The sequence below is a fragment of the Mus caroli genome, chromosome 13, assembly GCF_900094665.2.
Source record: "Mus caroli chromosome 13, CAROLI_EIJ_v1.1, whole genome shotgun sequence".
Taxonomy (NCBI): Eukaryota; Metazoa; Chordata; class Mammalia; order Rodentia; family Muridae; genus Mus; species Mus caroli.
In genome coordinates, this window is record NC_034582.1 from 50,442,792 (window position 1) to 50,469,984 (window position 27,193).

General features: G+C 40.0%; 1 protein-coding gene across 3 annotated transcripts in view; it reads right to left on the bottom strand.

Annotated features, from left to right (window-relative positions):
• Nucleotides 1-27,193, bottom strand: part of Uimc1 (ubiquitin interaction motif containing 1) — a 68,060-nt gene that overhangs the window by 1,324 nt on the left and 39,543 nt on the right. For all 3 annotated transcript variants that reach the window (XM_021180059.2, XM_021180058.1, XM_029468390.1), the window contains 5 exons: nt 24,036-24,139; nt 19,035-19,188; nt 9,034-9,112; nt 4,492-4,669; nt 905-968 (listed from right to left, as the gene is read on the bottom strand). In XM_021180059.2, the coding sequence (XP_021035718.1) occupies nt 905-968; nt 4,492-4,669; nt 9,034-9,112; nt 19,035-19,188; nt 24,036-24,139 (579 nt within the window). The remainder of the gene's footprint in view (nt 1-904; nt 969-4,491; nt 4,670-9,033; nt 9,113-19,034; nt 19,189-24,035; nt 24,140-27,193) is intronic.

Consider the following 27,193-nt stretch of genomic DNA (forward strand, 5'->3'; position numbering starts at 1 on the left):
AGCCAATGGAATATGAGCATTAGCATCCAACAGGCTCAGCTGCAGGTGAACACTTACGAATGAATCATTTCTGACTAAATCAACATCAGATCTAGACTCAGACAATAGGGCTGCCAGGGGAAATCTGCCACCTGAGAGATTTATAACCTGTTGATCTAGAAGAAGCAGGATGTAAGTCTTTTTACAAGTCATCACAAGGCAAAACAGATTTGTTTGGTGGTAATAAAATATAATAACTAGACAACAAGCAAAAAGTTACTGTTCCATTTGCATTTGGTAAATTTTAACAATACAGCTAATAGGAACAATAGGAGCAATAGCACCTAACATCCATCACAAACCCGGGGACATGTTAGGGGTTTACCAGAGACAACCCTTTCAATCTCTACAGTTACGACTCCTAGCGCTCCTCGTGAATCTACTCTAACATTCTCTAAATACTAGAGGCACACAAAGAGGGATTTTAGAATTCTAATTATAGAATTACTTCCTACAATTACTTAGGAGTGTAAATTGGGATGCTGAGCTAAAGGTAACATACGGTGATTTACAAACATTCAGAAGAGGCAGTAGTGTCTGCATGTCCAATTCCCATGACTGTTCCTTTAGAAGATCTGCTTTCTAGCATGTGTTAACTTTTTTGCAATTTTGGAACCACTCCCCAGATTAACAGGCAGTCCTGACTCTAGACTTTATAAAGTGTTACATTAAACATATGAAGAGTAAAACAGGCTATCTCTCCATTCATCTTTGAAAAGAAACAACCTAGATTAAATCTCAAAGACTGGCTGATTGGCTCCAAAAATTCCCTCATCTATCCCCAGCAATCAGCTGCAGGTCAACAGTTGCCATCTTCACTGGACAGCCTAACAGAAACCCTGAAAAGTGGTCCTGGAGTCTTCACCTGTGGTCCTATGCTCAGACTGCTCCAAGAGACTGAGGAGTCGGCCTTGACTATGGCCTTTGTCCTGTGATAGAGAAAAACAGACAGAAGGATTACTTCATGGAAAGATTAAAAACACAACTGACTTAGCCCAGATCAAAAAATTCCCAGAAGAATGTGGTGGCACAGCTGGGACTAGCTTAGTCTTTTGCTTTGTAATAAATGAGAGTAGATGAGAAAAACAGCAAACTGCAATGAAGAGAATAAGCACCCTGTCAGGAACACGCTTCCCAGGTGAAGTGGTGCATACCTTAACCACAGTACTCAGCATGCAGAAGGAGGTAGCAAGGGCAGCCTGGCCTACAGAGGAAGTTCCAGGCCAGTCAAGGCTACACAGGGAGACCCTATAAGAAAGGAAAGAAAGAAAGAAGGAAAAAAGAGAAATAGAAAGAAACTCAAGGATGGTTTCAGCATCAAATCAAATCAGTTCACAAATTACATTAAAAAAGAGCCTCTGGGTGAGAGGGACGGACGGCTCAGTGGGTAAGAGCACACTGCTCTTCCAGAGGACTGGAGATCAACTTCCAGCACCTACATGGTGGCTCACAACTGCCTGTAATTCCAGTTCCAGGGGCTCCCAGGCCTCTAGGCTCTGACTTCCTAGGCTTGGGCAACTGCACTCATGTGCACAGACCCTCACACAGACACAGACACACACATAACTAAAATTAATAAAAGAAAATGTTAAAAAAAAAAAAGAATAGCTTCTGCTCTATGTTAAATTTGAAGAGTTTTTTTTGAAAAAAATGGAAAACAAACAAACAGGCAGCAACGTCAAGATAAACTGGTGGCTTAACATACAGCGCTGGCTACTCTTCCACAGACCCGGGTTCAATTCCCAGCACCTACATTGTGACTCACAGTTGTCTGTAACTCCAGTTTCAGGGGATCTGATGTCCTCTTTCATACTCCATGGACACTAAGTACACGTGTGGTATACAGAGAGACATACATGTGTGCAAAACAATCATACACAAAAAACAAAAAAAAATTTTAAATATAAAAAGAATTTTTTTAAAAGATAAATAAATTGGTTCTTTGGTGCAAGTAAGCACTCACCTATAAAATCCAACTCTAAAGTCAGGGAATAAAGAGCCCCTGGTTCTCAAATGATTCAGAGCACTTGCTTCTCGTCCAGGGGTTTCATTCCCTACCCTCACATAGCCGCTCACAACCTTCTGCAACCCAGTTGTAGGGAATCCAACTCTCTCTTCTGGCCTCTGTGGCACTAAGCACACAAGTGGTACATAGACAGACATGCAAACCAAACACCCATATACATAAAATAGATTTAAAACATCAGGTTCATAGAGATGTCACTTCCTTGTGGCACGGTGGAGAACGGTTTGGTCTCGGCCCTCTGTGTAAGTGGCTCGTCTGCTAATAGCTCTTGAACACACTGTTACTGCTCTATCTTCCTCATCTCATCACAAGCCCAGAAAGCACTTAGATCCATTTCCCACAGACTGGGAGCCTTGCCTTGTAGTTTCTAAAACCTAGAAACACAAGGGATTCACAGTTATCTCACAAATGGTCCTAGAAGTGGGGATATGGATTCCCTACTCTTTCTGAAAAGCAATTAAATGTAATATTTCAAAAGATGTTGAAATGTTCACTCATACTTCAGGAAATAACTGGTAGTTCAAAATTAATGGTACCCCCACCCCCACCCCTGGTTTTTAAATTATCATTATTCTGCTCTGCTTTTATTGTTTTATTGGGGTTATTGTTGTAGTTTTTGTTTCTAAGATAGGGTACACTATGTAGATCATGGTTTAAAACTCTCTATGTACCCAGGACTGGCCCTTAAACTCTCAAACCTCCTGAGTGATGGGATTACAGGAATGTACAGGCTTTAGACTGTTTTAAAGTCTTTAAATATAGAAGGACTGGGAAAATACTAAATGTTTAATAATAAGATAATGATTAAGTGACCATCTATATGATACAAGCATCATTAATAATGTTTTTTTCAGCTTGAGGAACAGGTGATAGAGGTGGAGGTAGGGCTTAGAATTGCCTATATAAGCCAGGATGACCTCAAACTTGTGACCCTCATTAGTGGTGGAACTACGGACAAGCTCAAGCACACCCAGCTAACAGTAATACTTCAACAACAAACCCAGAGATTTACCCTATCCTACAGGGCTTCTCACTCCACTTGGGGCCCCTTCTCACCTGAGAAACCTTTACATGACCTTGGGTATATAGGTATATAAAATCAATAAAACAGATCAAATGTTTATTGATAAAAAATCATAATAAAAATCATTTTAAAACAATTCTATGAAATATATATAATTTTAACCATTTACTAAAGAGAAAAGTAAATGTGCATAATAATGAAATAGGTGTTTGTGGTATGATTTAGTTTTTATTGTTTTGGTTTTTAAGATAGGGTCTCCTGTAACCCAAGCTGACCTTGAACTTGTTACATAACTGGGAATGACTCTGAACTTGTGATCCTCCTGCCTCTACCTCCCAAGTGCTAGAATTGTAAGTGTGTGTCACTGTGCTCAGTATTATTTGGTGCGAGGGCACTCATACCAGGCAATCATCCTACCTTCGAAGCCAAACCCCCAGCCCATACTTGTTTATTTTTACATAAGAATTAAATTCTACCTAAATATCTGACAGTGCAAAAAGCAGGGCAACTTTCTGAGTTGACTGATACTCTGATTTTATTATCATCAGTGCTGAGAACACTGCTTCGCATAAATATATATTACAAATTGGCAAGTATATGTTTAGGGCCACTTTAGAAATTGCTGGAAATTTCTGTCTTAATCCCAAGCCAAAATTCACTACTTTTTAGACAACTCACATCAGCAACTAAAACAGCAATTTTTAAAATCAAACGTTCTCACAGAATATAACCAAAAAGATATACTAATGTGGGGCTAGGATGTCACAAAAGTGCTATGCAAAACAAAAACCTGAGTTTGAATCCCCAGACAAATGTGGAAAGCTGGCGTGACTCTGAGCATGAGGGCTGCAGTACATAAAGGCAGACTCCCAGAGCTGACTGACTAGCTAGTCTAGCGGGCCAATGAACACCAGGTTTGGTGAGAGACTCTGTCTCCAATGTAAGCTGGCCATCTGACATATGCGTGGGTACTTGGATGGTAAGATAATATGAAAATGTTATGTTTTCCATAATTAAACCACTATGTTTTTAAAAGAGTAGAAAACTTTGTATGTACTGCAAAAAGCATAGCAATTAATAACTGATTATAGTCTTGGATCTGAGAGGAGGAGCTTCAGGCAGTATCCATAATCTACAAAAGCCCCAAGTCCAGTGAGAGACCTGTGTAAAAATAGGTGGATAAACCCTGAGGACTAACACCCAAGTCTAACCTCTGGCCTCCATATATAATGTACAATATATATACACGTGCACACACACACACACACACACACACACACACACACACACACCACCTTTACAAGCATAAACAAGGTAAGTAGGAAACAAGGGAGGAGAGAGAGGGAAGGAGAGAAGACAGCCAGAACAGAACTGCAGCTTTTCCTCAGCACTGCACACATACCTTTGGCTTCTTCAGCCGCTGCTGTTGTTTCCCCTCCACAGGTGCACACACCCTTGGTCTCCTCATCCCTTCAATCCCATCTTCTCTGTCAACCTTTGCAAGCTGGAGACAGGCCTCCACATGGCACTGATACTCCCCAAGTGGAACCAGGGACTTACATAGATAACACTTCTCCTTCCTGGGTGAGCAGAAGAGGGGGAGGGGGAAGAGGCAATTTTAAGATTTGCTTTTGCCTCTAGGCTCCTGGAATATTTCAGATTGTCTTTTTACATCTCAAAAATGTCTGCAGAGGAGACTTGTCAACCAACGCAGATTCACTCAGTGGGATCACCAATAAAGCTAACCCCGTGCCAATCATAAGGACTAAGTGATTAGCAGTTTTCCCTGGCTGTTTCTTTGTACCCCGCTGTTGCAGCAGTGGGATGGTAATGAAATCAGCTCTTCTAACCATCTCAAACAATGCTCATTGCTTCTCAGACATAAAACAGTCTGTCAGACTCTTCTGAAATTAAGTGTAATCATTTTTTCAAAGAGAAGTTAAAATTTTGACAGAAAAGGGAGCACTGAAAGCATGAAATCAATAGTGACAGTTTACCACTGTGGATACCTCTGTTTGATTAGTAAGTCAAGTCTGTCTATATGCTAACTTCCTTAACACTATCACCTGAAACATCAACTAGGACGTTACTAAAACATGTGCCTCTGTCAGAAGCGTCTGTATATTACATAGTTATTTTCATCTTTTTATAACAAAATCGTTTGCAGAAAGAAAAAAGTATGTTCTTGATGTCTCAATGAAACCAGAACTGTACGAGTTGGTGAAGAATGCTTATTAACTACTTTCTCTGTAGTCAGTACCTTTCAACTTAATTTCTAAATTAATTCTTCAGCCCCATTAGGAAGGAATTATTCTCCCCAAGGTCCTTACAGCTAATTAATATCAGAACTCACAGCTGATAAGTTCATCTTAAACTTTCTGAAACATGTGATCTTAAACTTCCTTTTCTATTACTACTCAGTAACTATGGCAAGAAATTAGCTCTATGGAAGATTTTCTCTAAAGGGCAATAAAATAACAGAAATAGCCGGGCGTGGTGGCGCACGCCTTTAATCCCAGCACTCGGGAGGCAGAGGCAGGCGGATTTCTGAGTTCGAGGTCAGCCTGGTCTACAAAGTGAGTTCCAGGACAGCCAGGGCTACACAGAGAAATTCTGTCTCGAAAAACCAAAAAAAAAAAATAAATAAATAAAAATAACAGAAATAACATCTCAAACTACTCTCCTGCCTGCAAGAATGAACGTCAAGCTCTGCTTTATGAGGAAAGTTAGATTAGAATATCTTCAAAATTCATCAATTAATGCAAAAGCATTATTAATTCTTACTATTAGATTAGTACAAAAGTAATTTTGTTTTCTACACTGTTGAAATTTGTCATCTGATACTGAAATACATTCTTAAATAAATGAGGTTATGCTGTGCATCATTTTAATGAACATTTTTTACATTTTTTTTTACTAATGACATATTTGCTGTTTATATTTACTTTATAATACAGAAATGATGTGAAACAAAAGCTAATTTTCTTATGTGGCAAAATAGGTGGTAAAACAGCTGAGGCAAAGCAACATCCACAGAAGCAGATAAAAGAGCGTGGAGCACCACAGTGCTTCAAGACGCTCTGCACAGAAGAAGGGCCGTGAAGGTAAGGAGCTGAGGGGCTGGCCACAGGAAGCTGGCAATGAGGACCCGAGAGAGAGCACTCACTGAAGCTGATTCTCTTACTTGACTCAAGAAGTTGCCAAAGAACCTTGCAAGTTGTTGAAGCCAAAGAGGGAAAGTGAAAGGTTTGATAACTAGGTGCCTCATGGTTGAACCAAAAAAAAAAAAAGGTTTGAGCTGTCCTACCTCTTACTCTACAGAACAACAAACCATTTCGTCTTAAGACTGCGACATGCAGTAGTCAATTGTCCATGATCACTAGTAATGACCAGCTCAATGGCTAGACCAAGAAATTCCAGAGAACTTCCCAAAACCAAACTGGTATTCAACAAGGTCATGGTCAGTGTTTGGTGGACTGCTGCTGGTCTGATCCACTGAAGCTCCGGAGTTCAGTGAGACCATTATGTCTGAGATTTGTACTCAGCAAATTAAGAAACACAGCACTGAGAACTGATACCTGCAGCAACACTGGTCAGCAGAAATTGTCCAAATTCATCATTAGGACGCCAGACCACATACTATACAACTAACACCTCAAAAGTTAAACTAAACTACAAAATTCTGCTTTATTTATTTACTTGACCTCCTACCAATCAACTACCACTTCAAGCATTATGACAACCTTTTTGAAGGAAAATGCTCTATAAATCAGCAGAATGCAGAAATACATGAGTCAGTGAGCCTGATGAGCTGAGTTCAATCCCTGGGACCTATATCATAGAAGAAAAAAATCAACTCCTTGCTGTCTGCTGACCTCCACACACAACACATTAGGTATTTAGGAGGTGGAGGGGGTGGGGGTGAGTGGGTGGGAGATTTTCTAAAAGTTCCTCAAATCCTGAAGCATGAAGTTTAATACTACAAAATAAACATTTTTCATCAGCCAAAAAAAAAAAATGCACTGACTATAACAGTTCCCACTTTAATTAATAAAGTATGTTTGGACCTAGTCATGATTTAGAATTCATACTCTAAAACCTCTGGATTAACCTAAAAATGAGTGGCAGCAGCAATATAGGAAGACCTGAACATTTAAACTCAGGACAAGTCTGACTTTGTTACCGTTGGCTACATAACTTGGTTACATATAATTTATCTTTAAAATGATAAGAGAAAAAAGAAAGAGAGAAAGAAAATAAAAAGAGGCTGAGGGCATAGTTTGAATGTTAACTGCCTGCTTAGCACAAACAAGGTCGCAGATTCAATCCCTAGTATTTGATGGGACGGGAGGGAGAAGAGAGAAGACAAACTATGCCACTCCACTGTCCTAAAGTAAATGGAGGGCCTATGGTGATGAGTAACATGCAATATCAGATGCTCATTATACAGCTACTGTCAGTGCTGCCTCACACACAACTTACCAGATGCTACGTATAAACAACAACGAAAACAAGTCTCTCCACCTTAACAGCTTGTCCAAGAACATAGAGATATTAATAAGAATTGCAGCAACGTGAGGGATACAGTCCAAGAGGAAGGTCTACACTAACGTAAGATCACAGAGAGGGAAGAACAGGAAGAAGTCGTTAGTTGGTACTAAGTTACAGATAGATAGTAGTAGGGAGTTCGGGTTTACTACTATATAGCTGGTGATTACATTTTAACAAGCTAGAAGAAGGGGGTTTTAATGTTTTTAACCACAAAGAAATGAAGAATAGATGTTTAAACTGATTTAAACATTACACAGTGTATACATGAATCAAACATTATATGGCACTCCATTAATACATACAGGCTTAAATTTTTCACATACTAGTTTTTAAAATTTAAATCATTACAGAAAATCACAACTACTCAAAATACAGAGAACAGCAGATTGTGGGAGCCCAACCCCCAAAGGATATATCTACACTAAAACTGAACTTCTTAGGCTCAGGAAATACCATGGTAGAGGAAGAACAAATATTTTAAGAGACAAAAGAAAAAAGTCTGCTGTGAGAATGTGTCTTCTAAAAGCTACACCCATAGGTGTATCATATATTGCAACAACATGACACCACCAACAGACATGTTTACCTGGAAAGGGAGAAATGTCACAGGGCCTAGACAAAGAACTTCAACCAAGTAACGACCACTGAGAACTAGAGTCTCCCAGGGATAAGCCCCCTAACTGATATCCAATACCAGTGGTCAGTCCAGAAATCATATATACAAGTAACACTAAACACACTCAGCAGGTTGTATTTGTGTGCGTGTGCATGCACGTGTGTATGCAAACATAACTATAATAATCAAAGAAAAGACATACTTTTGAGAAGGAGTGAGAAAGAGACATGGGAGGGATTGAGAGGAGGGAAAGGGAAAAATTGTGTAATTATATTTTAATGAAAATGAAGTTTTAATGAAGAAGAAAAAAAAAGTAAACAAAAATTTCTGCCTAACAACTCACTATTCTAATGTCCTGTTGGAAACGCCTCTGCTTTCAGGAGGCCACATCTACACCTGACCTCTTCCTCAGAATGTGCTCTTAGTCAAGCTACAAGCCACATCCCAAGGAAGTCTTCTATATTACTCAACATCCTGCAACTCAACTGCTATATTATGACATTGAAAAATGCTCACTGCTTCCCCAAAGCACCAAACACCCATTTATAAATTCAAAGAAAACAGACAGCCTTAGAACAATGCAGAAGCAGGATCATTTTTAACACACTGAAAAAGAACAGATGAGTGGTGTACACTGAAATTATAAGAAAAAGAAATTCAGGCTTTCAAACAATGATGACAGGATGGACAAGCAGAGAAGTACAGGGGCAGGCACGAGTGGCTTCACTTGGTGCAACTACTGCTGTGTCAGATAAGGAACGGAGGGTGCCCACCTACCTGCTGGCGTCCAGAGCTGGCTGTGCAGCTATCCTACCGTCACTCTTGTTCTTGGCCTCTCTTCGTCTCCGAGTCAATACTTCACCATTTAAAAAAAAAAAATGTTAGCTGGCAATAGACTCAGGATATAGAAGACAAAATTTACTAAGAAGAAACAATTTGCCAGGTGTGGTGGCGCACACCTTTAATCCCAGCACTCGGGAGACAGAGGCAGGCGGATTTCTGAGTTGTAGCCTGGTCTACAAAGTGAGTTCCAAGACAGCCAAGGCTACACAGAGAAACCCTGTCTCGAAACCCCCCATCCCCCCCAAAAAAAAATTAAACCTATTCTGTGAGGAAGAAGTTCACTGACTGGGAAACCACAACCATTCTAATATTGAAAATAATACAAGTGACCAAAACTGCTAGCCACAAGATGTTCCCTCTTTGTTGCCAATCCATGAGATATAAAAGTCTAGTTCACTCCAAGGAAGGTTTCTGTGTTCTACCTAAATATCAGTCAATCAAAGAACATATACCAAAATTCTGTCTGGTATACCACAGATCCAATGAAGTACCGTATGAAATGCAGTAATGATAGCTACAGGTGAGTCCCTACATAAGCCCCAGTCCTGACAAACTTCTCAGTGCTCCACTTCCGAAGTGTGGAAGAGTAGGACAGCAAGCACAGCTGGCCCCTCTACTCCACTAGGACCACGTCCCACTTCTACTGCGGGCATACAAGTGATAGAAGTATCTGCCTCACATCAAAAATATCTGCTTATAAAATCATAATCCCTCTTAATGATCTTGTAGGTTATTTAATCAAGTGTTTTCTAGTCTTTGGCAAACAAAAAGTAAACATTTCTTTTCAAAGTATGCCTTCCTTACACTTAACACACCACAGAGAATCTTTAAAAAGTTACTGAAGTATGAAACAACCTATCCTGTGAATTACTTGAATCTTTAGTGTGTACAATCTGGGTTACACCAGCTATTGAATAAATAAATATCTATTAGGTTGCAGTTAAGTATTTGGCACACAAGCCTAAGGACCTCAGTTTGATCCCTGTGTAAAAACAGGACAGGGTGGCTTTTGTTGTCCCAGTGATGGAGAGACAGAGACAAGAGGATCTCTGAGGATTGCTGGCCAGCCAGTCTGTTTTAATCAGCAAGCTCTAGGTCCCAAAAAAAAAGAGAGAGAGAACAAGAAACAAACAAAAAAAAAATGACTGGAGAGATGGCTAAGAGGTTAAGAGCACTGGCTGCTCTTCTAGAGGTCCTGAGTTCAATTCCCAGCAAACACATGATGGCTCATAACCTTCTTTAATAAGATCTGGTGCCCTCTTCTGGTCTTCAGGCATACATGTAGCAGACTGCTATATAAATAAATAGTATATAATAAATAAATAAGTCGGGAGGTGGGGGAACAGAGTAAATATATAAGAGGAAGGAAAGAAGGAAAGAGGGAGGGAGGGAGGGAGGGAGGAGGGGGGGAGAGAGGGAGAGAGAGAGAGAGAGAGAGAGAGAGAGAACAAAAACATCTCCCCAAAAGGGGTGGGGGAGGGGGATAAATGGCTCTCTCACTTAGTGGATAAAGGGGCCTGCCTTTAATCTGGATTTCGGACCCACACTGTGGAAGGAGAGAATTGATAACTTCTAACTCAAAACACTCATATAATTAATTATGTTGATAGTTCCTAAATGTAAGTCCTTTTTAAAACCCTCAAAACCCAGACATTATTGGGTCCATTTTAACAATGACTGTATTTAAAAAGCTTAGCAGTCTTAAGTTTGTAAATTACTCCTCTGCAACATGATTTAAAGGCAGACAGACTCCAGAGCCAATACTACAATGCTAAAGAACCCCTGTCCCTGCTCAGGCTGTGGTAATTTCAAGTTTAGAGACGAGCTTGCCCACTGTTTGCTTCCTGATGGTGGTGGGGATTGAACTCAGAGCCTCATGAATGTAAGACAAATACTTTACCACTGCTCTACATTCCCAATTTCTCTCTCAAGAGGTGCATTTGAAAGTTCATCTCTTGACTTTAACATGCAATGCTGCTATAGTTACCTCTGTGCCTAGTTTGCTCAGCGTCTTTCCTCATAAAGACACAAAAGTATTCATATAAAAATATTCTTGGGCTGAAGTGCTCAGACATTAAGAGCACTGACTGTTTTTCCAGAGGTCCTAAGTTCAAATCCCAGCAACCACATGGTGGCTCACAACCATCTGTAATGGGATCTGATGCCTTCTTCTGGTGTGTTTGAAAACAGCTACAGTGTACTCACATATACAAAATAAATAAATCTTTTCAAAAAATATATTCTTATCAATACTATCACCCTAAAAATTTTATACCTTGAAAACACACCATTCTATCTATTTGGATTTGAAATCCCAGAACAATTAGATTTTGCTTGTTTGTTTTATTTTTCAAGACATGGTTTCTCTGTGTAGCCTTGGCTATCCTAGAACTAAATCTGTAGACCAGGCTGGCTTCCAACTCACAGAGATCCACCGGCTTTTGCCTCCTGAGTGCTGAGATTAAAGGCACACACACCACCACTGCCAAGCACCACTTAATCATAAAACCATAAAAAGACAACCAGACAGTGTGTGCCTCATACCTAAATTCAGTATGAGATTTACACTATCATCCATGAAACATACTTGAAAGACTCAGAAATGTATAGGACTAATAAGGCCCTCCCAGAGGTTTGATAAACAGTACACAAGGTGAAACTGCTGACAGGTTGGCTAGAGAGCTCCAGGGAGGAAGGCTCTATGAGTGCTCATGCACTTGAGGGTGGAATGTTCCATGATACAAATGCCTATGATTCACCCATGCACCTATTAGGTAACCCTCAAAGCTCACTGTTCACCAGTGTAGACTTGAGTGGGATCATTTCTTTGGTCTGTTGTTGGTGTCCTGTCTGGGGTCAGACCTCTCCAAGAAAATCAAAGTCCCAAAACACTGGTTCTTCAACATCAAAGCATAGTGAGTAGGATAACACAGGTCAGTGTTAAAAACAAGATGAGAAGAACAAAGATACTGGAGATCCTAAGTGGATACGGCTGCAGGCAGACAACAATGTGTTTTATGTTATATAAACATTATCTACACATATTTTCTCCGGCAGCCCACCAGCAATCTCTTTGTGTAGTCAAGGATTGCCTCTACTTCCCAGTACCAGTATTACAGGTGCACACTACTGCACCTGGACTATCACTCCACATATCATACCCATCACCAACTTTAAACTATGGGGTGGCATAAGCCTATAATTCTAGCACTCAGGAAGCTGAGACAGGAGGATTGGCACAGGTTCAATGCCACCCAGGCTTCAAATTTGCAGTCCTCCTGCCTCAGCCTCCACACTCAGCTAAAATGTATTTTTAACACTTGTACCCACAGAGTACAATATATGAAACAGAAATAAACATACAAATAACTTTCAAAGCTGAAAACACATCTTCCCCCAATCTGAATCTGAGCTCAAGCTCCATGTGTCGCTCTCCTTCTGCCCTCCGCACTGCCCAAAGTACCACGTTTAATTGCTGCTCTATTCTGTAGAGCCTTACATGCTTGTATCTAAGTGACTTATGTTATCTTACAGTAGTGCCCCTTGACTTTAAATTTCCAATAATGTTCTCCCCAAAACAGCACAGGACCCTCTTCGTTTAGCTCCCCAAGTAGTTTTAGCATGGTATCACAGCTACTTATGCACACTTCTTGTCTATCCAGCTAAACAATGATCTCCTTGAGACCAGAGCCTATTTCTAATTTGTGTATCTCCCCACACCACCCTAAATCCACATTTTTTTTCTATTAAACCTATCCCATTTCACAACTGCTAACACTTTAAAATATGTACTAATAGCAATATAGCTAATCTACGAATTCTGAGTACTACAAACTCCACACTAATACAAAAAAGATCACTGGAGAGCTTCACAAATTACATTCAGATCAGTCACTAACAGATATATAAGACAGGAAAGGTCCAACTTTGTCTAACTTGAGAAATATATCATGTATGACTCTATACAATAACCATCTACTAAGGCAAAAGTAAACACAGCTGATGCATGTAGCTTCCTAAACCCTACTTCTATGTATCTCTTACTAATTTATTTTTGTTTTGTTTTGAGACAGAGGGTCTCTGCCCAGCCCTGGATATCCTGGAACTCTCTATGTAGACCAGGCTGGCCTTGAACTCAGAGATTCGCCTACCTCTGCCTCCCCAGTGCTGGGATTAAAGGCGTGGGCCACTATACTCCTGGTTTAACTTAGTTTCCTGTTTTGACTTAAGCCTTGATGTCCATCTTTCCCTTACTTGTACCCAACTGACAGCTTATCTACCTACTAAAAACACAGACCCTAGAAATACGACATAAACAGGAAGAAGTAGTTCAAAATTTATTAGATACCTTAGCATAATGCTTTCTATATCTACCATGCACATTACAGAGTGCCTCAGATTCTCATGGCCCTACTGTTGGACTAAGTTTACAGATGAGGAGCCTGATTCCAAAAGAGGTAAATAGTACCCAGCTAGCAAGTACTATGATAACATTTAAATCCCCATATGCCTGGCTCCCAAGCCTACATTCCCTCCACTCTATCAGACTGCCCAAAGCTAAACGCTGCCTCAATTCTCCCAGCTCTACCCTGGTCCCCGTTCTAATAATCTATTATCCAGCAGCAACCTGAGCGACGCTTTTCTTAAAATTACCATTCTCTGCTTAAACATACACTCTTTGCTCAAGTCTTTCCAGTGATTACTCTCAAGAGGAAAAGTCAAAGTCCTTTTTAGAGTCTAGAGCTCTGTGATCTACCTGTGCCTTCCCAATTTTTCTCTAGTCTCTGGTTTATCTCTTTCATTTGCTCGGCTCCAGCTATACTTAACCCTGTTAACGTGTGAGAAGTCTGAAGCTACTTTTTCCCCTTCTATCTCTAACTGCCTTAGTTGGGGCTTCTGTTGCTGTAGTAAGACCTAAAGCAACTTGGGGAGGAAAGGGTTTATTTCAGCTTACAGCTCCATATCACCGAAGGAAGTCAGGGCAGGAACCTGGACAGGAACCTGGAGGCAGGAGCTGTGCAGAGGCTTTGGAAGAGTGCAGCTTACTGGATTACTCTTTATGGCTTGCTCAGCCTGCTTTCTTATAGCATCACCAGCTGAGAAGTGGCACTGCCCACAGTAAGCTGGTCCCTCCCACGTCAATCATCAATCAAGAAAATGTATCAGCAACTTGCTCGAAGGCCAATCTGGTAGGGACATTTTCTCAACTAAGATTCCCTCTTCCCAAATTATTCTAGCTTTTGTCAAGCTAACATAAAACCAGCTAGCATGGTAACATATTCTCTTCTTGTAATGGCTACTATTAGCTGTCAACTTAACAACATCTGGAATGGACTACAATCCAGAAATGGAGAGCATACCTGATTTTTAACTTAGTTTGAAGTGGGTGAATCCACTTCTAGTAAGGATCTTTGAGGTAGGAAGACATACAACTTTGATCCAGATCTTAAGGCAGAAAGATACACCTTTAATCTGGGCTATACCCTCTCCTGCAACTCTATTTAAGGGCACAGAAGAAAGTGTATGCTCTTTGCTTGTTTGCCCTCATCTTGCTAGCACATCTATTACTTCAATGGCATTAGAGCCTTATTCTAGCATATACTTAAGACCAGCTGGGACATCCAGCCTTGTGGACTGAATGACTACTGAATTCTTGGACCTTACATTCACAGCTTGTGCGCTCAGTTAATTCAGTGTGCATGTGCGCATGTGTGTATTAAACACACACATGCACACACATATAAAGAGAGAGGAGAAGGGTGGGAGGGAGAGAGAGGGTGGGAGGGAGAGAGAGATTCATTCTGTAAGTTCTGTTACTCTAGAGAACCCTAACTAGTACACTCTCTCACCTTAAAATTCCCCCATTTCCTTTAGGTCTCTACTCAAATGCCACCTTCCTTTATTATTATTATTATTATTATTATTATTATTATTATTATTATTTTTATTTTATGTGAATGAGTGTTTGCCTGAACATACACATGTGACTTCAGAGGTCAAAGACAGTGTTGAACCCCCTGGATCTAGAGTCATATTTATAAGCCACTATGTGGGTGCTGGGGATCAAACCCAGGCCCTCTGCAAGCACAGCAAGTGCTAACTGCTTAGCTACCTCTCCAGCCCCAAATGTCACTACTATCTTAAACAGGACCTTTCTGACAACTATTTTAAATTGTTACATTGTTACTCTCTATTCCCTTCTTGTGCTTTGTACTTTTTTCCCTAAAATACTTACCACAAGGTAGAGAAACAGTCTAGGCAGTTACCTGCCACACAAGCATGATGGTGTACCCTTGTAATCCTAGCATTAGGGAGGTAGAGACTGGAGGATTCCTGGAGTTCACTGGCTAGTCAGGTTAGTCTTAACTATTAAGCCCCAGGTCCTAGTGAGAGACCTTGTTCCAAAAACGAAGTGGATGGCTCCCAAGGAGTCACAGCTGGGGTTGACCTTCATACATCTGCACACACATGTGCACATGCACACCCACACAAAATCAATTTTAAAACTTTATCACCACTTGACATGCTACTTGCTTAGTTGTTCCGTGGTTTACTTTCCGACACCAGAATGTACACTCCATGAGAGTAGTAACTTCTATATTAATTCAATGTATCTGATATATAGTAGGTAGTAATACATACTTACTGAGTAAGAAGGGAGCTTTATTTTGCCTAAGTGTTTACATAAAATGATCTCCAATATGTATTCCAGGAAATAAATAACAAAGGCAGTTCAGTCTTGTCCTGGTCTAGAACAATGTAGTGAATCTTATCCCTCACAAACAGTCCTTTTAAAGAACATTCTACTTTTTTATAGTTCTGATCAGATAGCCATGCTACTGAATAAACTGAGCACACAAGCTAGCTTAACCACAATGTAGTATTGTAATCAAATAAAACTTACAGCAAAGTTAATCAGACACATCTTTAATGACATGCATAATTGTTATTGTGCTGCACGGTAACTAGGCATAAATGGCAGACATTCCATGTAAATGATGCTAATTACTATTCCTGTTACACAGCCAAACCAAGCATGTCTAGGATCAGCTTCAGGGAGACACGGAGGGAGGGAGAAACCTGGGTATTCAACTGAGAGGTAAGAAACCTCTTACTCTACGCCTCAGGAATTAGATAAATGGTCTCCAGGCTCTGTTTTGTGGCTTATTCCCATTCTCGAGATGGGAAACTTTCCCTCTTTGGTATGAGAAGCCTGCTATCAAGATTTAGAAATTATGTTAAGAGGAACAAAAAACATCACCAATTTCTGCCTCTAACAAGGAAGCCGTGGACATGGGCAAGGTGGCAGAAACTAAGAGATCAGATTTGCTGAGAACCAAGTAGAGGCCACATACAGTAAAGTGTTTCATGTAATTCCTAACTTGACCAGCCTACCTAGATCTCCAAATGGTTCCCGAGACAACAAGAGTAAGCAGACGATGGGATGGTTCCAGTGAGAATTCCCTGCTCCAAAATCTACAAGGCCTAAAATGGCAGCTTTCATGGTCCAGACTGTGACCCCAGTGTCTCTCGGACATGACCCGATTCACTGCTCTCCTTCTCCCACTGGACTCATTTCAGCAGGGGCATTTACTCTAAACAACTATAATTACTTTCCCAATAAGACCACAAACCCCTTGGTAGCAGAAACCTTGCTTTAAAACTTCTCTAGTAACCCACATAAAAGTCTTGCCAACAATTGCTCTAAGTGTTCCGGGGCCTGGAGATGGCTTGGTGATTAAAAGTGTTCACTGCACAACCATAAAGACCAGTACACAGTACACATCTAACAAGTACAGAGTGCACATGTAACAAGTACATAGTATACATGTAACAAGTACACAGTGCACATGTAACAAGTACATAGTACACATGTAACAAGTACACAGTGCACATGTAACAAGTACACAGTGCACATGTAACAAGCTGGTCATCCCACACACAGTGCCTGTAAGCCCATCTCTGATCAGACTGAGTCAGGAGGATCACTGGAGCTTGCTAAAGTCTAGTCTAGCTGAGAAAATGTCAGCCCCACGTTCCGAGACCCTGCCCAGAGGAACAGCTGGAGAGGAGGATACTCAATGCCCTCTTTCTAGCCCTACATCTGTGGGATTCAGGGATCAGAAATAGGTTATCATGTAATAGTACTGCTTCCTAAGCCTGCCCTTGCTCTGAATAATGACAACGAGACTTATTATAAGCTTTAGGTACAATAGCTAGGCAGCCGCGGAGGTGTCTGAGGTTATTCTGATATAACCCGACTATGCTGACCTGCCCTTCTTCCCAGCCATACAGCCTGTTACCTGTCATCTAAATCTCGCCCTGGCTGCTCCTTTTTCTTCTGTCTCTCTGCCTCTCTGACTTTCTTCTTCCCTCCCTCTCTCTCTCTGGGCCCAGAAGCCCTGCCTTTTCCTCTCCTGCCCAGCTATTGGCTACTCAGTTCTTTACTTAACCAATAAGAAGGTGGTGGAGAACAATGTTTACAGAACACTGAGTCAGGAGATGCTTCATAATAATGGCAATGCCAAGGTCCAGACTGCAACCAGACCTCTGGGTACAGAAATCAGCATTTGAATACATAATGCACAAAAGATCTCCCCAACATTATCAGGTATGGTAGCAGATGCCCTTACCCACTGGCCATTTTACCTGCCCTGGGATCTCTGACAGTTATGACATGGGTGGTAAGCAAAAAAATCCAGCAGAATACTAGTCTACGCAGGGTGTCTTTGGGAAGGACAATCTTGAACCTTAGGGTCATGGATGGCTAGACTGACAACTCATGGCTTACCACTGTAGCTGAGCCAAGAGGTCCTTTCTCATCATTTTAATGTATAAAATACTCCACACATATACAATTTCAAATTTAAATACATTTAAGTTATAAAAACCAAGTAGCACAAAGAAGTTTGCAACACTTCCAATTACCTAAGGCTTACATGTCATTTATATGTTAGTTCAGGGAGAGCTAGCTATGTTGACACTATTTTGCTAGATGTTAAAAACGGTAAACAGAAAGGCAGAATCCAGATGTTATATCAAGGGGTATGATTAACAAAAATATTTTCTTGGCCAACATCTCACACTGTATAATCTTAGAAAGGTAACATTAATTTCAGTGTAACTCAGCAGATACATATAGGACAGACATATGAATGAGGGATATTTTTAATAGCTGTCTCTAAGTAGAATGTCTGTTGAAATAAACCACCAAGAGATTTATTTTAAATAAAAAATGGACCACTCTAAAACTTAAGCTTCAAGTTCCTTAAGAATCCCAACGTTTAAACATGTAAGTTGAAAGAAAAGGTCTACTGCATTGCATTGGCTTTTCAGCTATTCACAGTAAACAGCAAATGGAACATTAAAAGAAAAGGCTTTTTCCCTTTACCTTCTCATGAGGAACTTGGTACTAGATAATAGACCTACTAAGGACAAAGAACACGAATGTACTAGAAAATTAACTAGATATAAACAATAGCAACTTTGAGGAAAGAGTTCCTGAACTGTATTATACGGGATTATAAAAGTACCATGCAAACATGTTAGGAGTTATGCTGTCAGCTGGGCATGGTGATTCACACTTTAACCCCAGCATCAGGATGCAGAGGCAGAAGGATCACAGAGTACAAGGCCAGCCTGGTCTACAGAATGAGTTCCAGTCAAGGCTATATAGTAAAACCCAATCTCAAAAAAAAAAAACAAAAGGGGCTGGCGAGATGGCTCAGTAGGTAAGAGCACTGACTGATCTTCCAAAGGTCCTGAGTTCAAATCCCAGCAACCACATGGTGGCTCACAACCACCCGTAATGAGATGCCCTCTTCTGGTGTATCTGAAGACAGCTACAGTGTACTTACATATAATAAATAAATAAATCTTATTTGAAAAGACAGAAAGAAACAAACAAACAAAACTAGGCTCTCCTGAGTTTTTACCTGTTTCCTGCTCCATCAGACCATTGCAGTACATGGCGTGCTGTTCAATCTTTGTGGGAGGAAAGTCTTGGTTACACAGCGGGCAGGATACCCGGGTACTAGATGAGACTGCAGGAGGAGGGCTCTCCTTCGTACAATCTTCCCTATTAGCAACCTAAAGAGCATGGCAAACAGCAACTGTAAGTGACAGCTTTCGTTTATGTCTTTTCCTGCAAAGAACAAGACACATTTCATTTACTTTCCAAGAACCAACACCTATCAACTTTTACCAGATTCAAAACCAAGGACTGAAAGCGAAGACTTAAGTATGTAAAGACCTAGAGAAAAGGCCGTCAGTTTCCTGAAGCCACTTAAGGTTTCTCTCTTGCTCCTGTAATTGCTAGTACCTTGCATACATAGTTTCCAACTATTATTTACTTAGGATATAAGTGAGTTTATTTGTTGTTTGTCCATGCCATATGTGTATACATGTGAAAGTTTGCGAGTTGGCTCCCTCCTTTTCCCTTGTTGAGGTAAGGTCTCTGTTGTTTCTGCCACACTTTGTATTCCAGGGTGGCTGGCTGTCTATTGCTGTGATGAAACACCATGACCAAAAGCAACGTGGGCAGGAAAGGGGTTATGTCACTTATAATTCCCTATCATAGTGCATCATCAAAGACAGTCAAGGCAGGAACCTGGAGGCAGGAGCTGATGCAGAAGCCATGGAGGGCGCTGCTTACTGGCTTGATCTCATGACTTGCTCAGCCTGCTTTCTTACAGAACCCAGATCAACAGCACAGGGTTGGATCCACCCAAAATGAGCTGAGCCCTCCCCCATCAATCATTAATTTAAAAAAACACCCTATAGGATTGCCTATAGCTCAGTCTTCTGGGGGTATTTTCTTAATTGAGGTTTCCTCCTCTCAAATGACTGTAGCTTGTGTCAGATGACATGGAACCTGCCAGCTCTCAAGCTTCAGTTCTGTCTCCACCCCCTCCTTGCCATGGGAGTACTGGGGTTATGCATGTGTATCACCCAGCCTTTAATATGGGTTTCAGGAATCAAACACAGATCATTAAGCTTGCACAGCAAGCATTTTTACCTGCTGAGCCATTTTGCTGGTTTAAACTAATTTTTCTGTAGGAAATCAAGAAATTAAAGTGTGTCTGAAAGTTCTACATGATATTCCAAGGTTAGTCACTAAGTTTCTTACAAACCTAGGTTGTACTATTCAAAGATCTTACAAGGAAATACTATAATGTGCATGCAAAGCTATTTGAGCAAAGAGAGGGAAGCACACACACCCTAAATTTGCAAGCAGTCTTCAGTTACTGAAGGTTAGTGGTTACCAAGAAGCTACTTGGCATTCTAAAGTTCACTAAGCACAAAAATGTGGTATAAAAGGAATGTCACGAGTGCTCACAAAAACACTGTATTTCTTTGTACTCATCTGCTGTTCTATAAAATACAGTGAATGTACCCATAACTATTAATGTATTTAAGAAAAAAGAGTCTTTCTATTATTGTCTCACTGTGATTGAAATGACTTCTAACAACGTTATACAAAACTTGGAATGTTTCTGAAAATTCTTATCTTAAAAATAAAGACATTTCCCTCAGTACCACTGAAACGGTCTATTTAAATATTAACTGCCAGAAAGGCGTTACAGGGCAGAAAGCATGAGCAGAGCACTTTTATTAGGACTATGCAACTGATGAGATTTAGTCTCTAAGAGCTGTTTCTTTTGTTGTAAAATACCATCCAGGCAAGATGGCTCAGAGGGTGAGGATATTTAACACCAACTCTGCTGACTTGACTTCAATCCCTAGAATCTACATGGATGGAAAAAACCCTATCCCCTGCAAGACAAAAAAACAAAAAAATCTATTTCCTGCAAATTGTCTTCTAACTTACACACACACACATACACACACAACGTACGTATAAAATAAATAAGTGAAATACCACACAATCAGATATCAAAAGTGGTACTCAAGACACAGAATTACAATTCTTTGTAGGTATGTTCGATATGTGACGCTCAGGGCACATCCCAGGAGAGCAGTGAACTCCGCCTACTCTATTTATAGATGACAATATCATGCCACTACGTCAGAAAACTGAAAATCTTTTTTTTAGGGGGGGTGATGGGGGAGATTTTGTTTGTTTGTGTTTCAAGACAAGGTTTCTTTGTTGAGTCTTGGCTGTCCTGGAACTCAACTCTGTAGACCAGGCTGGCTTCATACTCAGAGGTCCACCTGCCTCTGCCTCCCAAGTGCTTCTATATGACTCTTAATTCACATAAAAACTTACTAAATTATCGGTTTGTCTTGAAACAACTTCTCCTAACTCACCTGGAAATGGTATCTATGTGATAATACACCTTAAAGAAAATTCTCAGACACAATAGAGAAAATATTATTCCACTATTTACAAAGAAAATTGACTACTGTAAGAAATCAAATTAAGAGAGACTGTAGTTATAAGGAGGATGCTCTCCACAAGTCAGTACTACCAAGCAGCTATCCCCCATTAACAAGCTAATATCACTGAACAGTCATAAAACTTTCAAAGCAGAAAAAACTATTGCTATATATACACTTCTACTTGTGCCAAACCAGTTATATGTTTTATACTCTGTCTAATTTAATATTTTAAGAAACACAGTTTTTTAAAATGTATTTGGGGGGCTGGTAAGATGGCTCAGTGGTTAAGAGCACTGACTGCTCTTCCAGAGGTCCTGAGTTCAAATCCCAGCAACCACATGGTGGCTCACAACCATCTGTAATGAAATCTGACACCCTCTTCTGGAGTGTCTGAAGACAGCTACAGTGTACTTACATATAATAAATAAATAAATCTTTTTTAAAAGATGTATTTGGGGAGCCAGGCAGTGATGGCACATACCTTACATGCAGCACTCAGGAGGCAGAGGCAGCAGATCTCTAAGTTTGAGGCTAGCCTGGTCTACAGAGTGAGTTCCAAGACAGTCACGGCTACACAGAGAAAGCCTGTCTCATAAAATGAAAGCAAACAAACAGAAACTGTTTCAAACTGCAAGGTATAATACATTGCTTTTTTAATCCCAGCACTCAGGAGACAGAGGCAGGTAGATTACAGTAATCGAGGCCACACTTCAACTTCTTATAAAGGAAACTTCCAAGATTAGTGGCATACATAGGCATGAACAGTAACAGTGAAAAGGTCTCATTTGATATGCAACAATGCAGACATGCACATTATAAATTCTAAATAGGGTTTATGTTCTTTGGCCCAAAGAACAGTATCTTTTGTGATTACAGATGGGTATGAAAGCAGCCTTGCTAACTAAAGGCTTGTAGGGCTTCATCTGTATGTAGTAACTATACTACTAACACTCTGTTCTTCATGTATACTCAGTAGATATGCACCAGAAACTAACTTTTCCTCCACTACCATTAAGAAATCCCAGTCTATTACACACCAGGCTCCAAGGAATTTATATATGATTCATGAAATCAGAGGTTCTAACCAATTACCTGCAGTGCAAAAACTAAAAAAGGATCTAACATCTACTGTGAAAGTTGTTTCCAAATATCCCTTTACAGTATAAAAAAAGAATGAGAAATTTAAGTCTCTTTAAAAGTGTTCAGGACCATAAACATAAATATAAGCAAACATTTTACTTCTATAGAAAAAGTTATTCAATCCTCCCTCAAACTGCTTTTTACAGCAACAGAATTACTGGAAAATTACTTAGTCAACTCCAACATGAAAAATACACAGTAGAGGACCCAGAGAGATGGCTAAGTGGGTAAAGTTCTTTCTACTCAAGTATGAGGACCTGAGTTTAACTCCTCAGCAATCATAGATAAGCTAGTAGTGTACACTTGTCACTCCTGCACTAGGGGGACAGGGAGGGCAGCAGAGATGGGTCCTTTTGGGTTTTGTTGGCTAGCCAGTTTAGCCACAATAGTGAGCTCCAGATTCAGTGAGAGACACATTCTGTCTCAAAAGTAAGGAGGTGACTGAGAAAGATAACATGGAATATACACACACACACACTCTCTATAAAAATTTTTGTCTCAAAAAGAAAGAAAGAAAGAAAGAAAAGAAAAGAAAAGAAAAGAAAAGAAAAGAAAAGAAAAGAAAAGAAAAGAAAAGAAAAGAAAAGAAAAGAAAAAAGGTTTTCGGTTTCTCTGTATAGTCCTAGCTGTCCTGGAACTCACTATGTTAACCAGACTAACCTTGAACTCAGAAATGCCTCTGCCTCCTGCCTCTGCTGCCTCTGCTGCCTCTGCTGCCTCTGCTGCCTCTGCTGCCTCTGCTGCCTCTGCCTCTCTAGGGCTAGGATTAATGGGCTCCTAGATCACGTTAATAATCTCAGCTTTATGTTTATGGAAAAGCCTGTGTGGTCAGGGATGGTTAATGATGCAAACATAGATTCATTTATTTGTCTTCCCTTTGTATTTCTGATAACATTTATAAATTAATGTTGTAAAATGTTTGTTATATAGTGATTTCCCCATTGTTCATTTCTGCTACTTATCTGTATGTAATGGAAAATGTCATTATAGATTTAGACACAAATTTATGTTCAGGTTGTAGTTCCATCATTAATAGTAATACACAATAACAAATAACATAAACATTCTAAATCTTTCTTTTCCCATCTCTAACAGAAATAATTAAAGTACTCAAGAAATGGGAAGTGTCCTGTCTTGGGGGTGCACACACTTCATCCCAGCACTCAGGAATCAGAGACAAGTGAATCTCTTTAAGTTTGAGGCCAGCCTGGTCTACATAGTAAGTTCTAGGACAACCTGGGCTATGTAGAGAAACCCTGTTTCAAAAAACAAAAATAAATAAACAGAAGAAATGGTGATATTTTTATAAGCAGTGCTAAACTGATAATTTATAAAAATTTCTGGAATAAGTAGCCCTAAAGTTAAAACCCTGTCACACCAAAAGCTTCTGTATCATCCAGCAGAACAACAGCATAAACAAATGAGCGAGAGAGCTTATAGAAAAGAGTATTCACCTGCTTACCGCTCACTGCCATCCTTACTTCACTGGGGAGCTCTCTGCTATCTGGAGAGCCTTCTCTATTGAGGTCAAGGGGTTCAAGGAAACTTAACTGTGTCTCTGCAATTAAAGAAGAAAAGGAAATACCAATAATTTTCATTTTGCTTCTTGCACTCTAAAGTTTAGAGTATGATAATACCTCACTGACAATACAGACCTAGTTTGTTTCCTCTTGAAGCTTTACTGTGACATAATTTACTTATAACAGAATTCACCATTTTTTTAGCTTGTAATTTGATGACTTTTGACTAATTTATACTATGGAACTACCATCCAATACAGAAAATATGTTTCCAACATCCCATTAAAATCCTCCTGTGCCCTTTGAAGTCAATTATACAAACCTACTGTATGCTCTTGCCATTTTGTCTTTCCTAGAATATAATCTAAATGGAAACAGCCAGATATAAAAGCACATAATGTAATTCTAGCTATTCAGGAGGTTGAAACAGAATTCAAGTTCAAACCTGGGACAAGGCTGTACAACTTGTCTTTTAAAAATGTAAAACTCATACAGTATATAGTCTTTAGTGCCATCTACTACTTAGTACCATGTCACTAAGAGGCAGCCATGCTGTCAGATGTATCAATGATCCATCCCTTTTTTCTGGTACTACTCTATTGAGTGAATATATCACAGTTTATCTATCTACCAGCTCATCTACTTGGTTTATTTCATGGTAGTCCTAGTTTCAAAATCTACTGATTTTGACAGAAACCAAAAATTACCTATATTAGCTCTAAAGTTAAAGGGATAAATAGGAAAAAACATAAAGTAGGGCAAAAAATTAAGAATAAGCATTCATTACAAAGATATGCTATGGGGCTAGAGAGATGGCTCAGAGGTTAAGAGCACTGACTGTTCTTCCAGAGATCCTGAATTCAATTCCCAGCAACCACATGGTGGCTCACAACCATCTGTAATGGGATCTGATGCCCTCTTCTAGTGTGTATGAAGACAGCTACATTGTACTCACATATATAAAATAGATCTAAAAGAGAAAAACAATAAACAAACAAAAATTTTAAAAAAGACATACCATTCTTTAATACATTAAGTACTGTCTATTAGTTCAACAAATATTAATGGAATAACAAGTCCCAGGCATTGTAGTGCCTACTGCTAACTCAAACCTACAGTGAGCAGCAAACTATTGATAGGGTCTGCGCCCGATCCGGCTAGCTGCCTGGTTCTGTAAATAAGGCCTTATTGGAACAAAGCCATACGCACTCATCTATGTACTGTCCATGGCTACTTTTGTCGTAAAACAGAGATGAGTAGTTTTTACAAAATATCTAGCCTAAAGAGCCTAAAATATTTACTAATCTTAAAGAAAAAAAGTTTGGTGATTTAATAAAAAAAGTTTTTTAAGTTTGCTAACCAGAAGTTCTAGGCACTTATCAATATAACAAGCGAATAATAATTAAATTTTAAATGACAACAAATCTGGTAAAGAAATGTTATAAACTCAGTGCCTACATCCCATCTGAATGGAGGATGACATCATACTACCAGTGATGGTGACAGGAAGTGGGAGGCATTTGGTCATTAAGAATGAAGAAATAAAAAGCGCCTTTACATCAGAACACTAGAGAGGGCTCTCACGGTTTCAGATGAAGGTCTAACTATGAAAGCACTTAAGAGCCTTGGTGCCTCAGAAACAATACTGGTAGCATGCTGTGACAGTTAACCTTGATTGTCAATTTGACTGAATTAAGAATCCTAGAGATTCAAAGGCACAGGTGAGTGTGTCTGTGACAGCATTTCCACAGATAATTAGACCATGAAGGCTCTGCTCCAATGAATGGGGTAATCTATTGGAGATTCACAATGATGGCTTTATCAGGTGATAAAGGGAAGATGTGAAGCCTGACTGAAAACCATTGGCCACTAATCTTATGTCCTTAGGGAAGTATCGTGTTCAAATCTCTCTGTTATTTATCTTCACTGCTCTGTACAGCATGAGGGAAAGGAGCATCTCTGCCACACGTGCCCACCAGGACTATGTCCTGCTGGAGTGCAGGGAAAGAAGCAACTACTGACTAAAGCCCCAGAAACTGTGAGTCAAAATAAATGCTGAGGATGTAGAGATGGCTTGGTAATTAGGAGCACTGGTTGCTCATCTTGAGAACCTGGATTTAATTCCCAGCATCCATGTCACAACTATTTGTGAACAGTTCCAGGGGATCAAATGCCCTCCTCTGGCCTCCATGGGAACTGCAAGCAGAACACCCTGTATATGAACAAACAGTGCTAGCTAATGAGAGGGAAAAGTGAGCCCTTCCTAACTAAGGTTAGGTAATGTTTATGATCATGACTTCCTATCATTAGCTTACAGACTAAATTCAATGCTCAGCTGACCGAAACCCCTTCCATGTGGATGCTGGGATTCAAACCTGGGTTCTCTGGAAGAGTAGATAAGTACTGCAAGCGGTGTCTCCAGAGCCTAGGACTTTCTTTTACTTTTTAATTAGCATACAAAACAATGACTTTCATGGTCACATTTCATACATACCTATTTTTATGACTCTCCTCCCTCACTCCCTTCCTATCCCCCTCCTCCCCTACTCACACCCTTCCTTCCCCGGGTAGTCCTCTTTGCCTTTCAGGTCGTGGGTATTCTATTACCTTGTTTTTCCTTAGAAAATCCTTTTGCCCTTCCATGGCCCCCTTTTTAGTTTTATCTCCTATCCCACACCCCTTACACAGTGCATGTAAAAATTAAAATCTATTCACTAAGACTTTCATGATCATTGTCTTTGCGGGTTTTTCCTGAAAGATGCCACAATGACATCATATGCCATCATCTCAAGCAGGTAGATTGACTTCCCAGAAGGATGGCAAAACTCATCAGTTCTACACAAAGAAGGGGACAACGTTTTCTTTTTACAAAGACAGCACCACATTCTAAAGTGCCCTTGCCAAAATCAGAGTGCATTGGTAATGGAGTCTTTTAGTAGGTATCATTAGGCAATAATCCAAATATACCTCAAATGTATTAAGAAACCACTTTGATTAAAAACCAACATTACGGGGCTGGTGAGATGGCTCAGTGGGTAAGAGCACCCGACTGCTCTTCCGAAGGTCCAGAGTTCAAATCCCAGCAACCACAT